A 24,199-nucleotide genomic window follows, 5' to 3' on the forward strand; every position below is an offset into this window, starting at 1 on the left:
AGCCAAAGAATTGATGCTTTTGAACTGGTTGCTAGAGAAGACTCTTGAGAGTCCCTTGGACTGCAAGGAGATCAAACTAGTCAATCTTAAAAGAAATCAACCTGAAATAGTCATTGGAAGGCCTCATGCTGAAGCTGAAGCTCCAATACTTCGGCCACCTGATGTGAACAGCTGACTCACTGGAAAAGACCCTGATACTGGGAATGACTGAAGGCAGGGGTAAGGGAGGCAACAGAGGATTAGGTGGTTGGATGGTATCATTGACTCAATGGACATGAGTTTGAGCAAACTCTGGGAGATGGTTAAGAACAAGGAAGTCTGACTTGCTGCAGTCCATGGAGTCTCAAAGAATCGGACATAACTGAGTGAGTGAACAACAACAGCGATTTATCTATCAAATGGTCAAATGCATCATTTTAAGTAAGGTTACCTATTTAAAATAAAGACTGAAACATCACTAACACATATACACCAATTCAGATCGGGGTCATGGAAACAGGGTTTGAGTATAGTGTACTGAAGAGGTAAAAGCATAGAGACTGAATACGTGAATTACTTTTTTGGGAGCACCATAAGGTATTAGGGCTTCCCAGGTGGCTCAGTGGTAAAGAATCCTCCTGCCAAAGCAGGAGACGCAGGTTCAATCCCTGGGTCAGGAAGATCCCCTTGAGAAGGAAATGGCGACCCACTCCAGTATTCTTGCCTGGAATATCCCATGAGTAGAGGAGCCAGGTAGGCTACAGTCCATGGGGTTGCAAAGAGTCAGACACGACTTAGCGATGAAACAACAACATAGAGCATTAACAAGGGGGAAGTTTGTGTTTGAGAGCTGTTTCCACTGAAGAATAAAAGATTTGAGTGGTTTACAGTCTGCTACTCAAGAAGCACAGACTAAAGAAAAAGGAGAGAGGAAATAAAAAAGAAAAGAATCATGAGGAAGGGGAGGAGAAGAGAAAGAGCCCCGATGGAACATAGTTAAAGGAATAGGAGGGCTGCCCTGGCGGCTTAGTGGTAAAGAATCTGCCTGCCAATGCAGGAGACAGAGTTCCATCCCTGGTCTGGGAAGTTCCCATATGCCTCACAGCAACTAAGTCCATGTGCCACAACTGATGAGTCTGTGCTCCAGAGCCGGGGAGCCACAACTACTGAGCCACACGTCCTAGAGCCACAGCAAGAGAAGCCACTGCAATAAGAAGCCTGTGCAACACAAGGAGACAGTAGGCCCCACTCGCTGTAACTAGGAAAATCCCGAGCAGCAACGAAGACCCAGCACAGCCAAAAATAAAAATCAATAATTTTTTTTAAATAAAGAGAACAAGAAAGTCTGAAGTATGAAGGAATTCATTTCTTATGAACTTAATTTCTCAGCAAACGGTAGTGTAGAGTCAGGTTGTATGATTTGAGGAGAGAGGTGCATGTTAAATTCATTATAGGAGAAGGAACAGGAAATTAAACACAAAATACAAATATATCACAATGCATAGTAGGTATATTATAATGCAGTATCATGACTTAGAAAACCCAGGAAAGTTTGAAAACAGTTTGGAGAGCTGTAGGTCTATAAGTTACCAATAAGTCACTTATTTCTCAGAAAGTAAAATAAAACTGGGTGAATCTAACATCCAATGCACAACCTGTGAAAATTATAGACTTTATTTAATCCTCTGCTTTCTATCTTCTATCAATTCAGGACAAATTGGGGCACCCTTTTGTAGCTTTCTCAAATTATACCAGATTATCATAATTTCATAATTAAAAATTTTTAATATAGATATAGTCCGGGGGGGGGGAATTTTCCCCTCTACCTTTCCTAAGTTCTTGAGTCTGGACTCACAGTAAATTGACACAAAACAGATTAACAGGAGAAAAAGAAAGGAATGTTATTAATAGCTTGTGCACACAGACTATTAGAAATGGGACCGAAGAAATGGGACCTGAGAAGTGACCATAGCAGGCAACTTTTATTCTTTTTAGACAAAGTAATGATAAATCTGTGATGAATGGACAAGACAATGAACCTTGGGCTTCAGGAATTTAGTGAAGAATCTATACAGTCTTGTCCTGGGGTCATCAATTAAAGAACTAACAGGGTTTTATTTTTTTAGGCTTCTAGGCTCAAATTCCCTGCCTATGGTGATAAGGGTGTCTTCCTATCTCCATATGCAAGGAGGGCATCTTTCATAGCAGAGATTTATTTCCTGATTCTAGGGAGACAGAAAAGAGGGTCAAAGTTCCATTTGAACTTACTGTTTCTTTCTGGTTTTAAATGGTCTTTTTCTTTTATTTTTTAAAATTTGCTTTTAATTGGAGGATAATTGCTTTACAATATTGTGTTGGTTTCTGCCATATGTCGACATGAATCAGCCATGGGTATATATATGATCCTCCCTCCCACTTCCCACCCTGACTGTTTCTTTAGTAACTTTAGTTCAATATAATCACTATGAAGGACTTCCCTGCTGGTCCAGTGGTTGGGATTTTGCCTTCCAATGCAGGTGGTATGGCTTCAAGCCCTTGTTGGGAAATGAAGATCCTACATGCTTTGTAGTCAAAGAGTCAAAACATAAAACAGAAGCAATATGGTAACAAAATTAAAGAAAGACTTTAAAAGTAGTCCACATCAAAAAAAAAAAAAAAAGAAAGAAAGAAAGAAAGAATGTAAAGAACAGAAGACAAATAATCAATATGCGTGAGGTATATTCAGGGGTGACTTGCCCAGGGCCCCAGCAATGTGGGTATTCACAAAGAAGAAACTGTACCATTTTCTCCTCATGTATTCTTCACTCTGTTCCTCAATTTCTCAAGGTAGAGTCCACTACACTCCCCTAGTCTCCCAGAGTGAAAAACACTTATAAGGATAATGGTCATTTTCCCTAGCAGTGATGCAGAATTGAAGAAAGCTGATAACTGACCCAGGTTTGGGGATTTACAGAGTGGGGGTGGAGTCGAGAATGCTCACACTCACAGAGGCAGAGAGATTTATGGTTAACTGACTCTGAACTGGCAACTTGTTTTTCTCCTGTTTTACCAACAACAATTGAATGCAGCAACAGAGACAAGGGAATATAATATTTTCAAAGGAAATTACAGAAAGAGACTCATAGTATTCGGGAGGTCTTTTTTAAATGGGTTTGAGAAAAAGCTGTAAGTCAGTCATCACTTCTGGCTTTCTTTCTTTGGTACCTAGAAAAGGGTTTATATTCTGAGAATTAAAGCACCCTGGGGAATTCCATGTGGTTAGGACTTGGTACTTTCACACTGGTGGCCTGAGTTTAATACCTCGTGTGGGAACTACAGTCCCACAAATCACGTGACACATCCTGTGGGATTGTAGTTCTCACACCAGGCACTGAACTCAGTTATATATATACGTATATACATACATATATATATATAAATAATTATAATTACATATATAAATTATATATTAGTATAATAATTACTTTACTATATTATAATATATAATATAATTATATTATAATATATAATATAACATAATAATGTATACAGCATCCTGGATTTTTGTTTCTGGGCTTGCATTGAAATCTTTAAATACTCCCTTGTTCCTCAATCTAAGCCACCCTCTATTCTTTAATACCTCCTTTCCCCTTAGACTCCTAGGTGCTTCTTACCCTTCTTCCTCTTTTTCATCCTCTCCCTTCTTTAAACAGTTCAAGTGTTTGGACTCCCGTATCACCCCGCAAATATAAGAAAACAGTGAGCTTTGAGAACCTCTGGGTTCTCCAAATGCAGTTCCCGTCTGGCAGCACTGGGATGATGTCAAAACTTGTTAGATATGCAAATTTGGGGGACTCCTCGCCAGACATATTGAACCCAAAACTCAGGGCTGGGACCCAGCCTCTGTGTTTTAGCAAGCCCTGTAGGTGAAGCTAATGTAACCAAAAGTTTGAAAACCACTGATGTGGGGACCTCAAAAGTGAAGGGAGGAAGGATGTTAAAGCTAGTTTACAATCCATTAAAAATGTACCCACCAGGGTTTCCTTGGTGGTCTAGTGGTTGAGAATCCACCTGTTAATGCAGGGGGCATGGGTTTGATTGCTGATCCGGGAATATTCCACATGCTGAGGAGCATCTGAGCTGGGGCCCTGTGACTGCTGAAGCCTGGGTGCCTAGAGTCTGTACTCCGCAACAATAGAAGCCACCATGATGATAGGAAGTCAGCACCCTGCAAGGAAGGATAGTTCCCCACTCCCCACAACTAGAGGAAGCCCACGCACAGCAGTGAAGACCCAGAGCAACCAAAAATAAAACTTAAATAAACAAATAACTGTTTTTTGTTAAGTACCCACTCTTCCTGCGGGTTTTTACTCTAGCAGCTGAATAAAATATTGAATTATTTTCATTACTTTCTGACTGCCAGATTCTTTTTTAAGTTACAGTGTTGGGGGCAGGACCAGCTGATGAGTATTTCTCTACACAGCATCCCTTTTGGTGTTAGGTAATACTTCTCTATCACATCTGTTTCAACACCTGCTGACAATCCTAATGTGCTATGAATGAATATTGGTAATTGCTTACAATTTTTGGCTATCATTAACAAATCTGAAACAGTCATTCCTATATGTGCATTTTTAGGTATGGTCTCATTAACAGGATAAATTTATAAATGTGGACTTACTGAATGAAAGGTTTTTGCACGTGGAATGGTTGAGAGCTACTTCTTGGTTTTCTTACAGAAAAGTTACATGAATTGATAGTTGCATTTATATAATATGTAATATATAATGGGAGTGTCAGTTTATTTATGATTCTAACAAGGTTGAGCATTACCAAACTTTTTTGTGGTTATTTTTAAAGCTACATACATTGGATTCTTTGCACTAAAATTCTATAGTTATTTTAATATTTAATAATAAAATAAGCATCAAAAATATTCCTTTCTCAAAAACGATGATTAAAATAATGTAGTCAATGTTGATGGCAAGACAGTCAAAAAGCACAGAATTTAGAAGGTGGAAAGTAAAATTACTCTTGTTCTCATCCTCTCATCTAGCAGTAATGACCCTCGGAAGTTTGTGTGGTTTTCCAGAAATTTTGCATGTTATCATTGTATTGTTTACATTTCTGTAATTTTTGATGAGTTTGAATATCTTGTCTTATGCTTTGTCATTGCATTTTGGGTGCAGGTATGAAACTGCCATTCATATCAGAGTAGTCAAGTGAGCCAGCATTTTCATTTATGCATTGGGTTTTTGGTTATACTTAGAAAGTTCTTTTTGTCCCAATATTACTTCTTTTTAGAATATTTCTAGTGTAACTGTTGATGCTTATTTCTTTAATCTATCTACACTTGTGTTGTGAGTTAGGATTGATTATCTCATTAGTGCACTTTCAAAATAGAGGAAGTTCAAGCCAGAGAAATTAAGTAACTTTCCCAAGGTTACGATCTCGTTGGTGGTCAGGCCAAACCACTTCTGACTCAAAGTTCAGTGTACTTTCCAGCACCTCCTGAGAGTAAACACACGGAGAATGGTGAGATGTTTAGTGCAAGGGAATAAGAAGTCCAGAGAAACTTGACATGTTTTTCTTCCCCTTATTCCAGTGACAAGAAGACCCAGAAATTGGATGGACAGAAATAATAAAATCTGTGGCCTTCTTTTCTATTTTTTTTTTCAGTTTCCTATTTGATATTATTCTTTTTCTGGACTTTTATATCTGTCAAAGTATAGTTTTCAAAAGTTGAAATATGACTCACTCAAATATGAAATGCATGTCCAAAATAAATTTAGTTTATTAATGAGAAACTCAGCAGGATGCCCAAGTTCCTTCAAAAGCATTTGATAGACTAAAGTATTTAGAGTTTTAAAAAAACGAATGCTAAAAAATTAATTGCTAAGTTAAAAGACATGGTAATGGGTTAATGTCTTCTGTGGCACAACCGTCACAAACTTTAGGGTTATATTTTCTACTCAACAGAAATCACTTGCAGCTCTTTTGAGCAAAAATTTGCAAGTTAACATGTAGTTTCAGAGATTCAGTCCTACTCAATAGTAAGCAGCATGTCAAAAAAGGAGCATAGTTCTTAAGGAAGGTAATTAAGTAATCCTAAAGTGAAATTGATAATTAGACAGGGCTCCAGGTGATACTGACTAAAACTCAGCCCTCCTTTCATTCTGCTTTGGATAGTTCTTCTTAATACATTTATAATCTAAAAAAGAACAGATTTTATAGATGTCATGTATTTTATAGAAACATAAACTGTATTATACTGGTTCATGAAATCAGCTTCTGGTTGAGAAAATAGTACAGAAAGCTAAAAAAAAAAATTAAAAGTTTAAGTGAAATTAAACCATCCAAATATCAGTAAGGAAAAGTTGGATGATACTATTAGTATTATAAAAATTAGAATGTGATCTATTGGACTGAGTAGAATTTGAAAGAGATTTTTAGGGAAATAAAAGACTGGAAAAATGGAAAGAGGCTGGTGTGACATAGCTGCCAAGTAAAGAGGAGACAAAAATATTAGATGACTTTGAAGAGATGGGTAGGCAGCATAAGCAGCCTCTGAGGATACATCAAAGTATAGGATTTTGTTTTAAAGAGAGGAGTTATGTGGCTTGATTTTTTTTAAATTTAAGGGTCACTCTGACTGCCATGCAGGGTATGTATTATAGTTGGGCAAGAGGGGAAATAAAGACAGGTTACAAAGCAACAGTCCAGGAAGAAATGGTGGTGGATTGCACTAGGGTGGAAAAGAGACAGGTGAGCAGCCAAGAGATAGATTTCAGAGATAGGGATGAATTTGTTCACAGGAGTCATTAGAGAATAATGAAGATTACTGCGAGACTCAATTACAAAATATGTAGCTAAGGTTAACACAGGTCTAGTACAAAGTGAACACTGACTAAATAATAGTTACTACTATAAAATAACTATGGCACCCCACTCCAGTACTCTTGCCTGGAAAATCCCATGGATGGAGAAGCCTGGTAGGCTGAGGGTCGGACACGACTGAGCGACTTCATTTTGACTTTTCACTTTCGTGCATTGGAGAAGGAAATGGCAATCTACTCCAGTGTTCTTGCCTGGAGAATCCCAGGGATGGGGGAGCCTGGTGGGCTGCTGTCTATCGGGTCGCACAGAGTTGGACACCACTGAAGTGACTTAGCATAGGAACTAAAAAAAATTCCATTCTTAATGAAATATAGAAGAATTATATCAATAAATTTTGCTAATACTGTGAAAATCTAAATTGAAACCCCAAGTGAAAAACTGTAAAAGGTCATTTTTTGTTTGTTCTTTTTTCACCTAGAAGTATGAAATCTTCTAGGTGAAATAAGCTTCTAGACCAATAAGCATAGAGGAAATGAAAAATATAATTAAAAACTTATCACCTAAAATCTGTCCTTTCTTAAGAATGATGATATATTATCTGTTCCAGAGAATAGATGAAGATGAGAAAGCACTTAATGCAATTTGTGAAGATAACAGACTCTCAGGACTAACCCCTGAAACCGTAACACTACTGCGGTGTATGAATACAAAAAGGTAATTCTTAAATAAAATATTATCAAACTGAATTCATTAGTATAAAAGACCAACCCAATTTTGGCATTACTGTGAGTATATTTTGACACTGGAAAGTTGTTGTTGTCTTTTAGTTGCTAAGACATATCCAACTCTTTTGCAACCCCATGAACTGGAGCTAGCCAAGTTCCTTTGTCTGTGAGATTTCCTGGGCAAGAAGACTAGAGTGAGTTATCATTTCCTCTTCCATGGGATCTTCCCCACCTAGGGACTGAACCCACATCTCATGCGCTGCATGTGGATTCTTTATCACTGAGCTGCCAGGGAGGCCCCTGGAAAGTTGTTACGATACATAAAATCAGAAAAGCCAAGAAAAAGTATAGAAAAGGTTTAGAAAGAACATTTTGATAAGTTGTTTGAGAGCATGCCAAAGTAACAATGTGCTGTGCTTAGTTGCTCAGTCATGTCCAACTCTTTGTGACTCCTTGAACTGTAGCCCACCAGGCTCCTCTGTCCATGGGGATTCTCCAGGCAAGAATACTGGAGTGGGTTGCCATTTCCTTCTCCAGGGGATCTTCCCAATCCAGGTATCAAATCTAGGTCTCGCACACTGTAGGTGGATTCTTTACCATCTGAGCTACCAAGGATGCCCAAAAGTAACAATAAATGGATGTTAAAATGCCCTCCAAGGCAGAACTTGGCAATGATAAATTTTCTTTTTTTTTTTCAACTGTTTCTTTCTTTCTTTCTTTCTTTTTTTTTTTTTTTCTGAAGGATGTAAACAGATTTGGGACTGAGGTTCTGTGGCTTTGGGCAGCAGCTGCTACAGAGAGGGGTTCACCATCTCTGCCCACCTGTCTCCATTTAGAATAAGAGCTCAGGCATTTCTATGATGAAGATTGGACAAGAATTAAAAATTTTCATTGGTGACAAATTGATTCATCCACCTAGGGGAACTGTATCTTTTGTTCTGGTCTCATCCTCTATCAAAATTGTTTTCTAGGCTGGGAGCAGAGAGTTCACATTAATTCACATCTGTAAACTAAGTGTTCTGAAACATTAAAAGTAGTGCAAAAATATGCAGTGGGCTGAAATGATAAAAAAAATTTCAGCAAAAAAAATTGAAGAAATAGTGAATTAGCTCCAGGAGGTACATTAATCTCACACTAGAGAGAGTGAATGCCCAGAGGCTAGAATGAAGAATTGGGAAGCATCCTAAGCAAATGTCCTCAAAATTAGCTCGTGATTACAAGTTAATTTTAGGAACAAGATAAGCAATTTTTGTGGGAATGACTTGGTTTGAATTAAACCATCAGAAGTTTCATATATTGGCTGTATTTATAGAGGGAAAATTAAAATTAACCTAAATGTCTAATGCCATTAAATTGCAATGTTTTATCATGCAAATAGGATTTAATGAAACCATTAAAATTATATTGTTAAGACTGATTAATTTCAGGCAGTTTTATTTTATAGCATTGAGTTAAAAACACACAATGCAGGTTTAGATATGCAATAGAAGTACAACTTTGCAGCTTTGCAAACATATAGACACACATATATATACAGACAAATACATAGCCAAACATATACACCCTTAGATAAATTATCCCCAGATACCTAAGGTATATTGATTTTTTTGTAGAGTTATGAATAATCAATTTCCTACTTTTAAGAATCTTCAAATATGAACTTGATATGAATTTATTAAGTTGGTAACAAAATAGTCACATTTAAATTTTTTTTTTCAGAAAAAATCTTGTCACTAATGATGTGCCACTGAATTTTAGTAGTCTCCTAATTTCTAAAGATTAATAATAAAATAAATATTCAATAAAAGGAGTTTGAAGTAAGATTTCAAGCAGAGGATGGTCAATTTGTAGTACATATTAACCTGATATTATACAATTGAAAGACTACTTTTATCAATAATGGGGTCTTAAGTTGTGATTAAAAGCAGTTGGGAGATAATTATGGTAATTATATGCTTCAAAATCAAATTAGGACATAATTTCATAAATATTGATATAATTGTGGTATGAAATATGATAAAATATTCCTTCTCAAATTGGTCATGATTTAGAAAATCTATATTATATAGTAGTAACTTATCCTGTTGTCAACAGGACCTGGAGCTGGGCCTGGCTTAGTCTTTAGTTTCAGACTGAAATTACAGAGTGTCAGCATTATGAGGGGTTTTCTTAATTTGATCCTCCTCATATGCCCATGACATGTTATCCTCACACAAGCAAAGCAGGTAAAAAGAGAGCAAATATGACTTGCTAGTTTTAAAACTAGTAAGAGATTTATCTAGACTTCAAATTCACATCAAAGTGACTATTATAGTATTGTCGGTGCTGTTAACCAGAATTTGTAATGTTAATCATCTACTGTTACTCAGCTAAAGGAATGTATAAAATTGCCTTTAAGGAATAATTTTCATGAATCCCAGAGAATAATTTCCCAAAGATTCAAAGACCTGAGTTGGAAAAAAGAAGGAAACTAAAATCTTTTTAATGGAAAATGTTTTTACATTGCAAATTATCTCTGTGATATAAAACATTTCTTTCTATATCTAGTCAGAGATTAGAAACACAATACTAAACATCTCAGCATTTATGCATCCATAGGAGCACATCTTTACTCCTCTTCCATCTCCCCACTCCACAACCCACAGTTTCAGAAACATGATTCTAGATTATCCTTTTAGATTTATACAGGTCATTATTGGAAAAACAAAAAAGCCAATTAAAAAATGAGTGGAAGACCTAAACAGACATTTCTCCAAAGAAGACATACAGTTGGCCAACAAAAACATGAAAAGATGTACATTGCTCATTATGAGAAATGCAAACAACAACCACAATGATGTATCACCTCACACTGGTCAGAATGGCCATCATCAAAACATCTGCAAACAATAAATGCTGGAGAGCATGTGGAGAAAAGGGAGCCCTCTTACACTGTTGGTGAGAATGTAAATTGATACTGCCAGTATGCAGAACAGTATGGAGGTTCCTTAAAAAACTAGGAATAAAACAACTGTATGATCCAGCAATCCCATTACTCAACATATACCCTGAGAAAATCATAATTCAAAAAGACATATGTACCCCATTGTTCATTGCAGCACTATTTATAATAGCCAGGACATGGAACCAGCCTAGGTGTCCATTGACAGATGAATGGATAAAGAAGTTGTGGTACGTATATACAAAGGGATATTACTCAGCCATAAAAAGAAACAAATATGAGTCAGTTGAACAGACATGCAATAATATAGAATCTATTACACAGAGTAAAGTAAGTTAGGAAAACAAATGCAGTATATTAATAAGTATGTATGGAACCTAGAAAAATGGTACTGATGAACCTATTTGCAGGGAAGGAATAGAGATACAAATGCAGAGAATGGACTTATGGACACAGCAGAGGAAAGAGAGGATGGGACAAACTGAGAAAGTAGGACTGACATATATATACTACTATGCATAAAATTGATAGCTGGTAAAATCGATAGCTACTAAAATCGATAGCTAGTGGAGACTGCTGTATAGCACAGGGCACTGAGCCTGGTGTTCTATGATGACCTAGAGGGGTGAGATTGGGGTGTGTGTGGGCAGCTCTAAAGGAATGGGATATATATGTATATACATACATATATATATATACACACACATACATATATATGTGCATATATGGATAATTTGCATTTGTTTACTGCAAAAACAAACACAACATTGCAATGCAATTATATTCCAATACAGACTTCCCTGGTGGCTCAGACGGTAAAGCGTCTGTCTACAATGCGGGAGACCTGGGTTCAATCCCTGGGCTGGGAAGATCCCCTGGAGAAGGAAATGGCAATCCACTCCAGTAATATTGCCTGGAAAATCCAATGGACAGAAGAGCCGGGTAGGCTACAGTCCACAGGGTTGTAAAGAGTTGGACACGACTGAGCAACTTCACTTTCACTTTCACAATATTTATACAGGACAGTTCAGTTCAGTTCAGTTGCTCAGTCATGTCCAACTTTTTGCGACCTCATGCACTGCAGCATGCCAGGCCTCCCTGTCCATCACCAGCTCCCAGAGTTTACCCAAACTCATGTCCATCGAGTCAGTGATGCCATCCAACAATCTCATCCTCTGTCGTCCCCTTCTCCTCCTGCCTTCAATCTTTCCCAACATCAGGGTCTTTTCAAATGAGTCAGTTCTTTGCATCAGGTGGCCAAAGTATTGGAGTTTCAGCTTCAACATCAGTCCCTCCAATGAACAACCAGGACTGATTTCCTTTAGGATGGACTGGTTGGATCTCCTTGTAGTCCAAGGGTCTCTCAAAAGTCTCTTTCAGCACCACAGTTCAAAAGCATCAATTCTTCTGCATTCAGCTTTCTTTATAGTCCAACTCTCACATCCATACATGACTACTGGAAAAACTGTAGCCTTGACTAGACAGAGCTTTGTTGACAAAGTAATGTCTCTGCTTTTTAACATGCTGTCTAGATTGGTCATAACTTTCCTGCCAAGGAGGAAGCATCTTTTAATTTCATGGCTGCAATCACCATCTGCAGTGATTTTGGAGCCCCCCACCCCAAATAGTCAACCACTGTTTCCACAGTTTCCCCATCTATTTGCCATGAAGTGATGGGACCAGATGCCATGATCTTAGTTTTGTGAATGTTGAGTTTTAAGCCAAGTTTTTCACTCTCCTCTTTCACTTTCATCAAGAGGCTTTTTAGTTCTTCTTCACTTTCCGCCATAAGGGTGGTGTCATCTGCATATCTGAGGTTACTGATATTTCTCCCGGCAAACTTGACTTCAGCTTGTGGTTCATCCAGCCTGACATTTCTCATGGTGTACTCTGCATATAAGTTAAAGGAGCAGGGTGACAATATACAACCTTAAGGTACTCTGTTCCTTATTTGGAACCAGTCTGCTATTCCATGTCCAGTTCTAACTGTTGTACCTGACCTGCATTCAGGTTTATCAAGAGGCAAGTCAGGTGGTCTGGTATTCCCATCTCTTTCAGAATTTTCCACAGTTTCTCGTGATCCACACATCAAAGGCTTTGGCATAGCCAATGAAGCAGGAATAGATGTTTTTCTGGAACTCTCTTGCTTTTTTAATGATCCAGGGGATGTTGGCAATTTGATCTCTGGTTCCTCTGCCTTTTCTAAAACCAGGTTGAACATCTGGCAGTTCATGGTTCATGTATCGCTGAGGCCTGGCTTGGAGAATTTTGAGCATTACTTTACTAGCATGTGAGATGAGTGCAATTGTGCCGTAGTCTGAGCATTCTTTGGCATTGCCTTTCTTAGGGATTGGAATGAAAACTGACCTTTTCCAGTCCTGTGGCCACTGCTGAGTTTTCCAAATTTGCTGACATGGAGACTGCTTTCCCATATAGCTGTGGCCACCTGATTACTGTGCTCACATTTGAAAAACAAGGCTGAACTTTGAGCTCATGTGGGCTAGTTTAGCTGTCTACCCTTGGCTCATAAGATGTTTTCTCATATTCCAGCTTTTCTCTCATCTTAAAGCTACAATTTTCAGCAGAGCATGTGAATATTCTTCAGTTTTTTCAGAACATTGAGATCATAGAGTGGTGAACACAAGTTAATAATCCGCCGACAAAACCAGTCAATATTTAACCGTCCCCTCGTCCTTCCTTGATCGTTTTGTGTTTTGTACCTTCACATTTTATTGCCATTTACCCTCCTGTCTGGTCAGCTCTGGGGGTCTCAGGGCAAAACAAACCTTTGGGGCTTCCCTTGTGGCTCAGTGGTAAAGAATCCACCCGCCAATGCAGGAGACATGGGTTCAGTCCTTGGTCTGGGAAGATCCCAGCTGCTGTGACGCAGCTAGGCCTGTGCACCACAACTGTTGCACCTGTGCTCTAGATGCTGAGGACTGCAACCACTGAAGCCTGAGCACCCTAGAGCCTGTGTTCCACAGTAAGAGAGGCCGCCACAAGGAGACACCCACTTGCCACAGCTAAAGAAAAGCTCTCACAGCAGTGAAGCCCACCGCAGCCAAAAAAAAAAAAAATCAATTGATCAATAATTATAAAAAAAAAACTTAGCAAGGCTTTGGTTTCCATCACCCAGGATCTCCCTTTCTGTAACTGTTCATCTTTCTGCTTCATTTCCTATAGTGAGCCGAATGGCTTGTGCCAACCCTTTTCTCTCCAAAAGACATGTCTGCTTGGAAACTGTGAATGTGACCTTAATTGGAAATGGGTCTCTGCTGATATCATTTAGTTAGGCACCGCAAGATAAGAACACCTTGAATTAGCATGGATGTGATGATGTGTGCTAAGTCGCTTTAGTCCTGTCTGACTCTTTTGCGATGATGTGGATGGTAGCCCACCAGGCTCCTCTGTCCATGAGATTCTCCAGGTGAGAATACTGGAGTGGGCAGACTGCCATGCCCTCCTCCAGGGCATCTTCCCGACCCAGGGGACCTAACCCATGTCTCTTATGTCTCATGCATTGGCAGGCAGGTTCTTTACCACTAACTTCACCTGGTAAGCCTGGATGTGATGACATGTGTCCTTATAAGAGAAGACGGGGAGAGAGGGAGGAAGATTGCAGAGCAGAGAAGAAGGCCATGTGAAGATGGAGCAGAGAGTGGAGTCCTTCTCCTGGGAGCAAGGACGCCACAAGAAGATGGAGGAGGCCAAGAAGGATTCTCCCTGAGAGACTTTGCTGGGGCAGGAGTGTGCTGCCAACACCCTAATTTCAGACTTCTTCCCTCCAGAAGTCTAAGAAAGAACATTTCTCTTGCTTTAAGCCACCGACATGTTTTTGGTAATTTTGACATCAACCCTAGGAAATTAATTCACTTCCAGAGCCTCATTTTGATTGAGAATAGCAGATATGTAATTTCCCTGATGCATGATTTTTTCATCCTTTCTTAGATGACTCAGCTCAGCTCTCCCCGTATTGTCTTAAGCTTTTCTACAGCTTCGATACCCTGAGGGTGAAAAACTCTGAGCAGTTTCGTTGTTTCAGATTCCAGTTTCTAGGACCATTTTGGCCTTTTTTTCCCCATTTTTATCCCCATTGTCCAACTACTTCCCCATCGGCTTGCCTCAACTTTCTCTTGGTTTCTTAACTTTGGCGTGGAAATCCACATCCTGTCCAACTCTCCCCACCCCCAAATTCACCTTTCTTTATTAATCTACATTCAGTGTTCCGAAATCTGATCTCTTTGTGTGTATCTCTGCAATATAGTAGATATAATACTATATCTATTGGTAATATAACCGTTTATATGGCTATATAGTATGTAATAAACCATGTATATGTATGTAATATAATATGTAATAAATAAAATAAAGCATGGAGATGTGTGTGAGCAAGCTTCGGGAGTTGGTGATGGACAGGAAAGCCTGGCATGCTGCAGTCCATAGGGTTGCAAAGAGTCAGACATGACTGAGCAACTGAACTAAACTAAATATAACCATCATTGCCTCAAATCTCATTTGACATGGTCAGGCATATAGCTCAGATACTAGCAAATAATGGTAGTTTTTTCTCAAGGAAATATTAGATTTCTTCCTACCTCTACTTTCCATTCGAAAACTATAGTCTTCTGTGTTAATTATTTTTTTACTCTTCTTTCTAAACAGATGGAGTCCACTGCTTCTCACAAGTGCTTTAAATTTTTACAGGAGAGTATATGTATATTTATTTTTCTTAAAAGACCCAGGTTTGGTCCCTGGGTCCAGAAGATCCCCTGGAGAAGAGCATGGCAACCCACTCCAGTATTCTTGCCTGGAGAATCCCATGGAGAGAGGAGTCTGGTGGGCTGCAGTCCATGGGGTCGCAAAGAGTCAGACACTACTGAAGTGACTTAGTATGCACGCAAGCCCTTCTCACTGTTTCTCATAGTTAGGCACACATTTCTTTCCAAAAACAACCTCTAAAAACCCTCATTGCTCATGTGAACCTCCACTGTCTTTTACAGATTCTGTCACTTACAAGTACTGAGCAAGTTAGCCTAGAGGTTCTGATTTAACTCCTTGCTAGGGTTCTGGCATCAGTATTTATTTAGGCTCCCCAGCTAATTTTGGTACACAATCCAGGAATCACTGTCAGAACATTGCCTGCACTTAACTTGCTAGGAATACATTCACCAGCCATTGCATAAGACATTTATCAGATGTATGAAATCCAAATTCCTGAGCTTAACATTTGAGTTCCCTTGGTCTCACCCCAATCTAATCTGCTATCATCTATCTTGGTCCCTCCTTTTCTGCCCAGGTGATTTGCTCAAATTCTTTTAAGAAAAATTTCTCCCCACCCACCCACCCAAACATATGCACACACAGATTACATGACTGGCAAGCAATTTTTGTGACTTTCCTATGGGACTAAAAGAGACACATTTTCCTCACTGAAATGTTAGACCCTACAGATGTTTAAGAGTTTATACAAACAGTAGGGTAGAGTATGTTAAACCAAGTCAGCCCCTTTCCGCAGAGCCAGAATGACTGCTTATTCATTAGTTTGACTGTGCTTTCTTTTCTTCTTTGTTATTGATAAAAATCAGAACCATTTCTTGTATTTATTAGCTTTACCTAAAAATGCTATTAAAATCATTGGAACATAATGATATTTACTACCTGTGGTACATAATTATACTTACATGCTCTAAGTATTTATGGTAAACAACCAAGCTTGCTGGAAGGGCATCTTTGGTCTGATTGACATAATGGAATAGCCACCCCATCACTTCCCTAAAAGCAAACAAAGCCCTTAGAAAAACCAAGCTGATATTTCTCAATCTGTGACCTGTTGTGACACCACTGCTATTTGGTGATGGGTGAGGGATTCTCAGCTGAGTTAACCTGAGACAGATTCTGGTGTCAACACTTCTCCCCTACCTCTTCCCAGAAAGGGAGGTGTTTAGGAGAGAAAATTAAAACTGAAACAAAGACGTGCAATCTTTAGAACTCTGGCAAATGACTGTGAGAACAGATCCAGTTTGCCAGCGAATTTCTATCTGAGTTCCAGAATGGAAATTTCTTCTAAGGAGTATGCATCAACCAGACCACAGGAAAGACGGGGTCTTGTATTGTCTCAGAGAGTCACACGCACGTGATGTTGTTATTGTTTCCCATCTGGTTTTCTTATTTATAAGAAAGGAAACAGCAAAGAAGGGAACACAATCATGGTGGCTCCACCCAATGTTCACACATAAAATGCTATCGAAAAACCCAAAAAAGCTTTTCGGCCAACCCAATAATTTTAATATTATTTTTCTCAGTTCAGTGTATATATTTAATCCCAATAAGAGTGTGTTAGCCTGTAGATTGGCTCTTTCTTGTGAACTAGAGATGATCTGAATGTGCCTGAATCAAGTTATATACACAGAATGAAATTTTGAATAAGCTCTGGACTGAGGGTCAGGCAAATTGCCTTCTAGCAGTCCATTGGATTTATGAAAGTGCTTCCATGCTCCGCAGCAGTCCAGTGGGAGTGGGGCTAGATCTCTTCCAGTGCCTGTGAAAACTGAGGGTCAGGCAATGCTGATGATTCATTCTAGGTCACAAGAGTTAGTGAGTAAAACTTTGGATGACTCAAGTATTCTGGTTTGTTCAGGACTTTCCTGGCTTAGCATAGAAAATCCTGCTTCTTGGAATCCCCTTTGGCCTCTAGCAAATGGACATTCTTGGTCAGCCTAGTGGCAAGGTCAGAGAACACAGTCCAGTGTTCTGGGCCACAACTGTCATCTGTTATAACACCCTGGAATCATTATTGTTAATGCTCAAGTTTCTTGCAGATCTGTGACTTGATTTGAAAACTAACAGCTCTACAGAGTAGCACTGGGGATCAGCAAATAGATCCTATCTTCATCTGTATTCCTCTAACACACTCAGAAGTAGGACTTCCATAAAAGTTCATTAAATTCTAGGTCAATCATTAATCATGATTAAATCACCAATTAGGTCCGTAGAAGGAAAAATTGCATCTAATAAGTGATTGCAGTGATTGTAACATTTGGTCTCTAGATTTTTAGCTGAGTCGTCTTGGCCCTTATTTATAACATAGTAGGAAAAAAGAAATCAAGAGTCCTGAGTACTTCTGCTTTTTCCAATAATATGACTTTGGGCAAGCCACTTCTGGTTTTCAGTTTCTAAGCACTCTAGCAGTTTTAACATTTTTAATCTCAACCACATTCAAAGATTTAAACAGTGTTGAAAAGGACCTGCCTTAAGAACAATTAAGAAATAGTTGCAGTTTGTTCTCAAAGGCGTTTTCCTCTTCACAGCCATATCTGTGAATATCTAATCCCTCCTACTATCCTCAAACACACCTGAGGTCCATTGTGTTCTTTTTCCTCTGCCACTAGCCAGGCATGATCAGAGAAGGCAATGGCACCCCACTCCAGTACCCTTGCCTGGAAACTCCCATGGATGGAGGAGCCTGGTAGGCTGCAGTCCGTGGGGTCATGAAGAGTCGGACATGACTGAGCGACTTCACTTTTACTTTTCACTTTCATGCATTGGAGAAGGAAATGGCAACCCACTCCAGTGTTCTTGCCCGGAGAATCCCAGGGACGGGGGAGCCTGGTGGGTTGCCGTCTATGGGGTTGCACAGAGTCGGACACTACTGAAGCAACTTGCAGCAGCAGCAGCAGCCAGGCAAGATAAACTGAATTTCTTGCCCTAGTGCTTAGTCATTCGGTCATGTCTGACTCTGTATGACCCCACGAACTAGGGTAGCACACCAGGCTCCTCTGTCCATGGGACTCTCCAGGCAAGGATACTGGAGGGATAGCCATTCCCTTCTCCAGGGGATCTTCCAGACCCAGCGATCATATAACTGATCTTTATCTAATTCTCTCTCTCTTTTTGATAACTGCACATTTGCTCACAAATCACTGGAATGAATAGAAATCATTTAAAAAACAAACAAACAAACAAACAAACAACCTGACATTAAAACCTGTCACTTGCTCTCTCCCTGCTGTAGCTGTCACTTGCCTTTGCTGGTAAGCACCCTGTGCCTTATTTGTATTGTTGGTAAAGAATCCGCCTGCAATGCAGGAGACCCTGGTTCAATCCCTGAGTCAGGAAGACCCACTGGAGAAGGGATAGGCTCCCCATTCCACTATTGTTGGGCTTCCCTGGTAACTCAGCTGGTAAAGAATCCACCTGCAGTGCAGGAGACCTGGGTTTGATCCCTGGGTTGGGAAGATCCCTTAGAGAAGGGAGAGGCTACCCACTTCAGTATTCTGGCCTAGAGAATTTCATGGACTGTATAGTCCAAGGGGTCGCAGAGTTGGACATGACTGAGCAACTTGCACTTATTTGTATTATCCATCCCACATCACAGACTTGGCATTTATGTTGCATCTCTCTTAATGACTACATCATTAAACAAACAAACACACAAATAAGCATCTCAAGAAAACTATACTGATTTGCTCTAAGACCCTAGCCTTACCAGAGGATTTGGGAGAAGAAAGCCATAATCTTCAGAAATGTGAAATCTTCCTAAAGTCAAGAATGGTGCTGTCTTCAAATCCTGACTTTGAGGCTCCATAATGTTATTTGAAGTATCTGTGCCGAGACTGCTACTGAAGAGACAACTGCTCCAAATACGTCAAAGACACAGGGATCTTCAGAATAGCATTTCTTCCTCGCATTTAGCTGTCCGGTTGTCTCAGGAACAGGGGAGAACCTTGCTCTGAGGTTAAATTTCACATTACCATGGACTTTCTCTGACACAAAGCTGAGTAAACAGCTAAAGACTGCTGGTTAAAACAAATAGGCTGTCAAAATCACATCACACACACACACAAATTCTTATATGTGTATACAAGAAGATTGATTTTAAACCCAGAGACAAATCTGCTCTTCTTTAGAAAAAGGGAAATAAACAAGAGTTTTTGTTGATCCCAAACACTCTGACAGAACCTGTTCCATGATGAACTTTGACAACTAGATCTTGGGCGTAAACTATTAAAACCAGAAGTCAGTTACTTTCAGACAGACATGTCAGTGATTGCCATGAGTAGAGGGGGACAAGGACTCTGTGGGCATATCAGAACCTCGGAAGAGTTCTGTGTGTAGTTTGAACAGCATATTCCAAGATTATAATTACTTTGAATGACATTAAGAAATACTGTTTAATTTTTTTTTAAAACTCCAATGACACTCAGAGAATATATGTTTCGTGAAGTTTGATAAACAAGGTAGCAGATATTAACAAATTCAAGAAAAGCCTAATGTATCATCTGTTTAACCCTCTATGTTTATTAAACATAGTTTGAAAATTGACCTCTAAAATGGGTGACTTTACCTATGAACCAGGTACTACCAGATCTACTTTACAGCTTAGTAAACCGAAGTACACACATGTTAATAACCCTGTCCATCGCCTCTCCACTAATTATGGACTAAAGCTGAGGTATCTTTGTCTCCAAGCTATTTCTCTGTTTACTTGATCAGGCTGCAAGGCTGTCTGTTAAAGGTGCCATGATGGTTTGAATTCACTGAAACATGGAGCCCAGTGATAAGTTCCAGATGATAGATTTGCACTGTGAAAATTTCAAAGATTCTACCTTTTGGTCCAGTTGGACCCTGAACTTAGGTTGCCAGGTTGTCAACAAACTTCTTTGGAGGCTGACTTGTCCTTACACATCTTCTCCTCCCTCTGTTTCTCTATGATAAGTCCAAAAGCTGAGAGTAGGAAGTGCTCTGATAATTCATGTAACAATTCCCAGAAGATCCCACATGCCTTAGAGCGGTTAAGCCCATGAATAGCAACTACTGAGCCTGAGTGCTGCAATTACTGAAGCCTGCATACCTTACAGCTTGTGCTCTGCAATAAGAGAAGCGTCTGCAATGAGAAGCCTGCGCACCACAGCAAAGAGTAGCTCCTGCTGGCAGCAATTAGAGAAAGCCTGCAAGCAGCAATGAAGACCCAGCACAGCTTAAAAAAAAAAAAAAGATTAGATGAATAAATAAATTAAGTCATTTTTAAAAACTATCCAACTTCCCTGGTGGCTCAGACGGTAAAAGCATCTGCTCACAATGCGGAAGACCCAGGTTCCATCCCTGGGTCAGAAGAAACCCTGGAGAAGGGAATGGCAACCCACTCCAGTACTCTTGCCTGGAAAATCCCATGGACGGAGGAGCCTGGTAGGCTATGGGGTTGCAAAGAGTTGGACACCACTGAGCGACTTCACTTTCCTTTCCTTCCTTTCCTTTCCTTTAAAACTATCTACTTCCTCTTAGACCAATATCCATCCAGTTTTGAAGATCAGTTTCTTATGCCTCCTAAATGCAATTTATCAAATTGTATATGCTGAATCATCTTCTTGTCCTTTCATTCAATCTCAGATTAAAAAGAAGGAGCAGGTTTTTGTTTGTTTGTTTTTTATGCTGGTCTAGCTATTTTTCATCCATTCTCTCTGTATTCTCATAAGAATTTATTGTCACATTATTAAAGTTTGACATCAAAATACTCAAAGTGAAAAGAACATTATAGAATACATAATCTAATTCAAACTCTCAGGAAACATAAGAAAATCCTGAGGTTGGTGGGAGGGAAGTGACTTAGCAAATGTCATTCTGATGGGGTTGCCATCAGAATTGGTCTAGAATTTGGACTTGCTGCCTCTCAGCCCAGAATTTTCCACTCTGCCCAATTGCCAGGCCTCCCTGAGTGGGAATTTCTATCTCAGCTCCTATTAGCTTATGTGGCTATTTTAACAAGTGGCTTAAAATTTTAAGCTTCTGTTTCTACATCTGTAGGAAATAGTAATGTTTATCTCAGTGGATAAATGAGAAACGTTAACTGAAGCACTTATCAGATGGGTAACAGTAAATACTATTTTCCTCATGTTCTCCCCCCTTTCTAGAAATCCATTTTTAATATGATATATTTTTTTCTAGCTTTCTTCCCTCTCTTCCTGACTGGATCTTTTCTTTTTTAGTCACTGACTTCTTTTCCCACTTCAGGTCAAGGTGTATAGATATTTGCAGTATTACTGTAACCACTTCCCCACCTCAGTGTTATGTATTTCCACCTTATCTTAACCATCAGTCCTATGTGCATGTACTCCAGTCTGCGTGTTCAATCTTGACCTTTCTTACTTCCAAGGTCTAGGCCCGTGGAACCTGTGTATCACTGAACATCTCAGGTTCTGCCGCAAAATCATTAAGAACGTCTCATTGTAAGTCAAAGTTCAAATGTCCTTAGCCTGGCTTTCAAGGATGTCCTTCAGCTGACCTCTAAATACCCTCTAGCTGTGCAAAATTCTACTATCACCTTGAACCTCTTTTACATCATGTTTCAAGCATCATGTCAAACCTGGTTTGACAGCTACTGACATCCAAACATTGTATTTATCTAATCTTTTCTATCAGATTGTAAGTTCCTTGACAAAGCCTTATTTAACCCAACTTTGTATTTGCCTTTAGCAGCAAGCCCAGTGTCTAGAGTTCAATAAATGTTTATGAAATGAATTATCTCTCCTGGCATCTCATTTTTGGATTTGGTGTCTTGATGCCAAGTAGAAGTTTGTGCTGTTCTGTAACTCCATTGTAGTCCCAGACCAGAGGTGTACTCTGAAGTAGGGAACACAGTGATCTCATGAAGATTTGTTTGATATGTTTCTTATTTACCAGGAGGAAACTGTGTTCAAGATCTTCCTTTGCTAATAGTAAGACTTGCCATTTCAGAGTCCTGGGTTTTATAATCAGCTTTTGGGTGAATTATTATAATTTCAGTATACAACAAAGTTTCCCCTTTTCTTAAACTGGGTATTAGGGTCTTTTGGAAATGCACCAAGAAATATTCTGAAAAAGAAAAAAAGCATTCACAATGGAAGTATTTAGGATTTACATGTTTTCTGGTACAATTTCAGTTATACTTAGTTTTAGTTTCAAGTTGATAAGTCCAAAACCTGAGTTATCAAACTCCATCAGCCCAAACAGCAGTACACTCAGGTCATTCTGTACAGCTCATTAATTACTCCTTTGTTCATAAATTCAATGGAACTTCTTAGTCCTTTCTGACTAACAGTTCAATCTGGCAATTTGCTTTACTAATTTTTTAAAACTCTCTTCTCCTTTTGACCTTTCCTATGAAATACTTGCTCCTTTGGAAAAAAGCTATGACCAACCTAGATAGCATATTAACAAGCAGAGGCATTACTTTACTAACAAAGGTCCATCTAGTCAAAGTTATGGTTTTCCCAGTAGTCATGTATTGATTGATGTGACAGTTGGATTATAAAGAAAGCTGAGCACTGAAGAATTAATGCTTTTGAACTGTGGTGTTAGAGAAGACTCTTGAGAGTCCCTTGGACTGCAAGGAGATCAAACCAATCTATCTTAAAGGAAATATTCGTTGAAAGGACTGATGGCAAAGCTGAAACTCCATCACTTTGGCCACCTGAAGCAAGGAACTGATTCTTCGGAAAAGACCTTCATGCTGGGAAAGATTGAAAGCAGGAGGAGAGGAGGATGACAGAGAATGAGATTGTTGGATGGCATCACTGACTCAATGGACATGAGTTTGAGTAGGCTCCAGAGTTGGTGATGGACAGGGTAGCCTTGCATGCTGTCGTCCATGGGGTCATAAAGAGTCGGACATGACTGAGCGACTGAAATGAACTGGATGAAACGTATCCCTTCTGGCTGGACTGTATTTAAAACTGTATTAAAAGAAAAAACTGACAGTTAACACTCACTGATCGTTTTCGTCTGTTCCAAGTCCTAAGGTAAGCATCTTCCACAGAGTATCTGATTTAACCTTCCCAAACAGCCCTGTAAGTGAGTCACTATTATTCCCATCATTCAGCTGAGGAACCTGCAGCATGGGGAAGTTAAGTAAGAGCCTAAGGCCATACTTCTTCGTAAGTGTTCGTGTCAGGGCTGGAGCCATCTGGAGCCAAAATCGTTGCCTTTAACCATGAAGGCAAGGCTTCCCTTTTTGGGTTTTCCTCTCTTGTTGTTCTAGTTACAGTTTACCACTGGTGATCTCCCTAGCTCAGGTTCTGATTACCCTCTCCTTGGGTGGTCATCTCTCTTCAGAGTTCAACCATCATCTTCAGCTGAGGACTCCCAGCATTTCATTTCTAGCTGGATCTCTTCTGTCATCTGCTAGACATCTTTACTGGACTGCTGTAGAAGCTTCCTAAGAAATACCTTAACGCACCCAACATGTGCCGTATACTTTTCAAGAAGACCCAGGAAAACACCTAGAAAACCTGCATCAAGGTTCAAGGTCTTGAGCAGACAGCCTACTGCCAAGAGATAAATTCAAGGCTTACTTATTACTTATTCTCTGATGATAAGAACTAGGCTCATCTTTCCCTCCTATTCCATGTCTTGGTGAATGGTATCTTTCAGAACTGGTGGTATAATTTGTGGGGCCCGGGGAAGAATAAAAACATAAGGACCCTTGTTCAAAATTATTCAGAATTCCACAAGAGAAACAGTTGAGCATGAAGCCAAGAATGGACCCTTCTGCAGACAAAACCCTATCTGACAACATGGGCTGAAGGTCCATGAAGATGGCTCTAGCTCACCAGCTGGAGACCTGAAAGTTGTCTCTCCATCTCATCCAACAGAACTCTGGTCTTGCACCTCCTACTGCGGTAATATTTCTTATGTTTCCCTTATCTCCAATCTCACTGCCATTGTTTTCAATAGCCATTTACTACTGAAATATTATATATTCTAA

The 24,199-nt window shown here is 39.5% G+C and overlaps 1 protein-coding gene across 4 annotated transcripts in view; it reads right to left on the reverse strand.

The window, feature by feature from the left end:
• The window catches only part of IDO2 (indoleamine 2,3-dioxygenase 2), a 64,665-nt gene extending 45,510 nt beyond the window's left edge, over nt 1-19,155 (reverse strand). For 3 of the 4 annotated variants that reach the window (XM_068970912.1, XM_068970915.1, XM_068970911.1), the window contains exon 1: nt 18,947-19,155. In XM_068970912.1, coding sequence (XP_068827013.1) covers nt 18,947-19,045 — 99 coding nt within the window. In that variant the 5' untranslated portion in view covers nt 19,046-19,155. Of the gene's footprint in view, nt 1-3,992; nt 4,117-18,946 lie in introns of those variants that run through there. The other variant, XM_068970914.1, reaches the window with a different exon arrangement.
• Nucleotides 19,156-24,199: the final 5,044 nt, after the last annotated feature.

This window comes from Capricornis sumatraensis, chromosome 4 (assembly GCF_032405125.1).
Source record: "Capricornis sumatraensis isolate serow.1 chromosome 4, serow.2, whole genome shotgun sequence".
NCBI lineage: Eukaryota > Metazoa > Chordata > Mammalia > Artiodactyla > Bovidae > Capricornis > Capricornis sumatraensis.